We start from the raw sequence: 5,135 nt of genomic DNA on the forward strand, positions 1-5,135 counted from the left end.
CGAAGAGGCAGCGCGGCGAGGGCAGCGGTGGCATTCCCAGCCACTCGGAATCCAGGTGGTCAAACTGCTGGGCGGGGGCGTCCGGTCAGCCGCAGGCCCCCACGTCCCCCGCCCCCCCCCTTCCCCGGGTCCTAGAGGAAGCCAGGCCTCCAGGTGGGGGCAGCGCAGCCTGGAGGTCATCCCTGGAGACGGTGCCCTATCTTCCAACCAGGCTAAGAACAACCGAGGCCTCCGGAGGAAGGCGCCCAGAAACCATCGTTACAGCGCCGCGATGGGGCACCCAGCAAAGTCCTGCCCCTTCCCCAGTTCAACTCTGCAACTGAGGCCTGCCTGCCCTCTGTTTCCACCCCATCCCACCGTACAGGAACCCTCCAAATACAGCTCGGCCACTCATCTCTTAAGATCTACGGTGTAAATCGGTGGCCCTGTCCCCCTCCACAGTCTAAGACAATGTTAGTGGCTCATCTTTCTGGAAAGTTTTCTGAAGGCTGAGCAGTTTGCCTATGAACACTTTACCACCATCATGTAACCTTCAAACAACCCTATCAAGCCGGAAAAATAATATCCCCATTTACAAATAGAGGCCCAGATGAAATAAACAATGCGTGGGTGATATGCCTTCCCCCTCCCTCACCCCGTCCCCAGTTTAACCCTGGCACCAGACTGCCCCTCACCCATCTCACACCTGGTCAGGCCTCACTGAGCAAACCACTCACTAGGTTCCTTCTAGTCCCTGTCCCTTGCTTACCATTCCCCAGCCAGAAACATTCTAACTTCCCCTTCGTGCGTCCAAATTCCCCCAAATAGCAAGACCAGGAAACCATCCCTGCCCTCTGAGATCCCACACTACATTACTACTTGGACGGGACACCTGACTCCATTGGCCTTTGCAGGCCTCAGTTTTCTCACCTGTACAGTGAAAAGACTAGGCAGGATGGTTCCTTTGTTTGGGACACTCTGTTCTATATTCCAGTGCTGGCTTCATGCAAAGGTCCTGCTCCAGACCCCTACACTGACCTTCCTCTTCCTTCTCACTGTGTCTGACCCTAACCCCTGGGTAGAGATAGAGCCTCCAACTTATCAGACCATCCTGGCGCTAACAATGCCCCTGAAACTAAGACATCAGAGTTATGTAACTAGTTGTCAACTGCCTATAACTGTCTTCAGTGTTCAGGGAGGTGGCTGTCAGTCAACCTCCCTGGTCTACATCTCATCCTAGACCCAATGACACCCCCCAACAAGTAGACACAAGCCCCTCCTGAGCCCCAAGGATGCCCCTATCCATTCCCAGAGCCCAGCACTGGCTACCCCTCCCAGGGCTGGGCAGGCACCTGCAGGAAGTAAGCACTCATGGGGTCCTCTTTGTTGTCCTCGTTGTAGAAGAGGCCCCCAGCCACAAAGACCTGGTTCTCCTTGGTCACGAGGCTGACATGGTTCTTAGGGATCTGGGTGGAGAGGGAAGCACAGTAGCACTCGTTGGCTGCTGGATCATAGGCCATGGCCCCCTCCTCACTGATCATGAATATGAGGTCCTGTAAGAACATGCCAAAGCGCAGGGTGTCGTTGAGTATCCCAGGTATGATACGTTCGTCCTCCTCCACCTCCTCCTCTGCCTTGGCTTCGCCTGTGCCCTTGACTGCAGCCTTGGAGCCGGCTGCCTCCTTCCCCTTGTCCTTCTTCTTGCGCAGCACGGTGAGCCGGCCCTCGTGTGCGTCCTTCACCATCTGCACCTTGCGCAGCAGCTCGGGCTGGGCACGCACAAGAGGGTGATTCTCCACACGGCTCTCCAGGAAGGCGCGCGGCAGCAGGCGGCAGCGGATACTCTCGAAGACGGTGGGCAGCGCTCGCTGGCGCTCCGCCTGCGCCTTGGCGTCGCCGCTGCCCGCCCACCGCATCACAGCTTCGAACACCGCTTCCTCCTTCTCCACATTGAGGCCGTCGCTGGAGATGATGGCGATGAGCTCGTCGGCAGAGAGCCCGAGGAATTCGGCATCGCGCGCGACGAGTGAGAAGCGCGCACAGATGAAGTCGCGCGCGGCCACCGCCAGGCGGGCGCAGTCGAGGAGGAGGCCAAGGCGGAAGACGGCCAGGCAGTTGGCGAGGCACAGGCGCTTCTGTAGGAAAGACACGCAGATGGTGAAGATGGACGGGATCTGGAAGCGGTGTGCTGCGGCGAACAAGTCCTGCACGCTCGCCTCGTCCAGCGCTATCTCCGACGTGTACAGGTAGTGCAGCACCTGGGCCACCACGTCCGGGGACACCTCCTCCAGGCGCAGCTCGCCCGCCTGCTCGGGCTCGGCCAGGAAGCGCGCCCGGAAGTAGGGGCTGCAGGCGGCCAGCACCAGGCGGTGGCACGGGAACTCGCGCTCGCCCACCCGCACCACGCAGTCGAGGAACTTGCCGTGGTCCAGCATGTCCTTGAGCCCGTCCTGCAGAAGTGTCTGCTGGTACAGCCGCTGCTCCTCCGCCTGCTCCAAGCCCAGCGCCATGGTAGGTGGCTTGGGGTACCTCTGCCTTGTCGTGGCGGGGGGCCTCCTCTTTCTATTCCTCTGCTTGCCTTCTGGACCACTCTCAGTCTACGCAGCTGTCTGCACGGAGCTATATATAGAGGTGGACAAGACCCTGTAAGGCGAGCTGCCTGGCTTCCTGCACATGACGCAGAGGGAACAGCTGGGTGGAGGCCCCCTTCCAGAGCAGCCTTGACTCAGCCCCAGGGGCTCATGGGACGGAGGTGGGGTGTCTGGGCCTAGGAGAGCCTCGCTGCCTCATTTCTAAATGGAGCACACCAAGGCCTTAACTGCAGTCCTTGGTCAGGCAATACCCCTGAAGGCAGGGGATGACTCAAGCTCTGCCCCTCAGTCTGGGAGGAAGAAGCATTGGCGTCCCTCCTCCAGGGTCTCCCTTCCTCCATGCCTTCTGGGCCTTTCTGTCTCAGTGCTTCCATCTTCCTCCTTGGAGTATATCTAACCCCAGCCACCCCTGGATTCAGTGTGTTTGGGTTTACTACTCAGTGAACTTGGCAATGGCATTCACTCACTGGGAACCTTGTTGCCCTCCATTTAAAATGGGAGGGTCTTTCCCCCTTTCTGCTCCAGATCTGAGACCCTCCTTAGACTGTGCAAGAAAGCAGGAAGGTCACCACCTTTCTGAAGGGCCTGTACAGGTTACAGGGGTTTGCTGAGCCTCAGTCTCCCTTTCTCACTATGAGGAGTTGGATGTGTTCGGTTCTAAGGGCCACTATTACAGTTTTACTGAGGTCCAAAAGCACTGAGGTTCTGTGTTCCTGGGAGAACACTATCACAAGATTTTAACACTGCAAGGTATCAGGCATGCCAGAAATCCTAGGATTCAACATTGTAACATCTTAACATTCTAGACGAGTGACATGTGGATTCTAGTGTTCAAAAAGTAACACTCTTAAGAGTTTACTGTTTCAGGATAGCTGTCTATGCTCACTGTTTTTGGTCCATACTAAGCTTGACCTGAGCCTATGTGGCCTTGAGGCCCTTGGGGTCTACCATCTAAGGGGTCAGAGTAAAGGCCAAGGATAGCCAGTTCTTAGGCCCAGCCTTCTCTGAGCTCCTTACCACCCTCCCACTACACACACACACACACACACACACACACACACACACACACACACACGCCAGCCTCAGCCACCAAGATTAACTTGTTCCTAAAGTGCCAGAGGCTGCCGCTGTGGGTTAAATTTAGCCCCGAGGACACTGGTGTGAACTGTTATGGGGCATTCTCCCGTCATTCCTCTGAGTCACTTGTTTATAACTCAGGCATGAGGGGCAGAGAGATTGAAGAGGGGACCTTAGGATGGGCCAGGGCTGAGTCACCTCCCATTTGGTGATCTCAGAGATGTCACTGCATGTCCTTCCTGAACAGTGCATTCAACCATCATTTGCTCACCCCACTGATAGGTCTTAGAGAGGCACAGCAGCCACATGTCCTGGATGTGGTCCTGTCCATCCTGTAGAAAGGACAAAATCTCAGCCTGGGCTTCTGGTGTGGCCCTGGACTGCGGTGCGTTTCCAACTAACACCTTCAGAGAAGAGACCAGGCTCTGCGAGGCTGAGCACCTTGGCCAAGTTGCTCAGGTGACAAGTGGCAGAGTCAGGGCTCACAGCTGATCTGCCCACCTCCAAAGACTGTGGGAATCCTTCCCCACCAAACTGCCTCCCACCAATTAACAACCACCACCATCACCACAACAAATTAGTGGTAGCTTCATTTTCCAAAGGCCAGGACAGAAAGTACATACCGAACAATTAACTTATGTTTATCAAATGACTCAGTGATGTATTTTTAGATTATGATGAATCCCATAGTGCTCACTGCCTACCAGGCATTCCGCTAGTGTATTTATATGTGGCTCATTCATTCATCAAGAACCCCTTGTGCACTCTTCTCAGCATTGAGGATTCAACAGTGAACACACCAGGCAGGAATTCCTTTCTTTATGGAGCTTATGTTCGGCCAACGTGGGTGGTTGGGGGGAGACAGCAACAAGCAGTTATACAGGATGTCAGATGATAACTGCTAAGTGACAAGTAGCAGAGACAAGGTCATGGGAAGGGACAGGTGGCAGTGGTAATAATTTTAGTGGATCAGTCAGGATCGACTCACTGAGAGGACTCCATTTGAACACATTCAAGCCATGGGATAGGAGGATTCCAGGCAGGGGAAATAGCTTAAGCAAAGGCCCTGAGGCAGGCACACACCTGCTATGTTCCAGGAACAGTGAATGAATGAAGCAATGAATGAGGAGGTGAGTAGGAGGAGATAAAGGCAGAGGAGTAAGGATGGAGGCATCATGTAGGGCCATATGGGCCAGTGTCCAGACTTTGGTTTTTCCCTTTGGTGAAATGGGGAGCCACTGTTTATTATTTTTTTTAAAGAGGCCTTTTTTAAAGTTTATTTATTTATTTATTTTTGAGAGAGAGAGAGAGAGAGAGAAGGAGAGAGAGAGAATCCTAAGCAAGCTCCACACTGTCCATGAAGAGCCCAATGCAGGGCTTGAACTCACAAACCACGAGATCATGACCTAAGCCAAAGTCAGGTGCTTAACCAACTAAGCCACCCGGGTGCCTCTACTTTTTAATGATAATTATGGGAAATGCAAACAT

The 5,135-nt window shown here is 54.4% G+C and overlaps 1 protein-coding gene across 1 annotated transcript in view; it reads right to left on the reverse strand.

Moving 5' to 3' along the window:
* Positions 1-2,652, reverse strand: part of KLHL40 (kelch like family member 40) — a 6,489-nt gene extending 3,837 nt beyond the window's left edge. Inside the window, 2 exon segments of the mRNA XM_029940404.1 lie at positions 1-64; positions 1,332-2,652. The exon segment at positions 1-64 is cut by the window's left edge and continues 1 nt beyond it. Of these exon segments, the coding sequence (XP_029796264.1) occupies positions 1-64; positions 1,332-2,489 (1,222 nt within the window). The 5' untranslated portion in view covers positions 2,490-2,652.
* Between the last annotated feature and the right edge of the window lie 2,483 nt (positions 2,653-5,135).

The sequence above is a fragment of the Suricata suricatta genome, chromosome 5, assembly GCF_006229205.1.
Source record: "Suricata suricatta isolate VVHF042 chromosome 5, meerkat_22Aug2017_6uvM2_HiC, whole genome shotgun sequence".
Taxonomy (NCBI): domain Eukaryota; kingdom Metazoa; phylum Chordata; class Mammalia; order Carnivora; family Herpestidae; genus Suricata; species Suricata suricatta.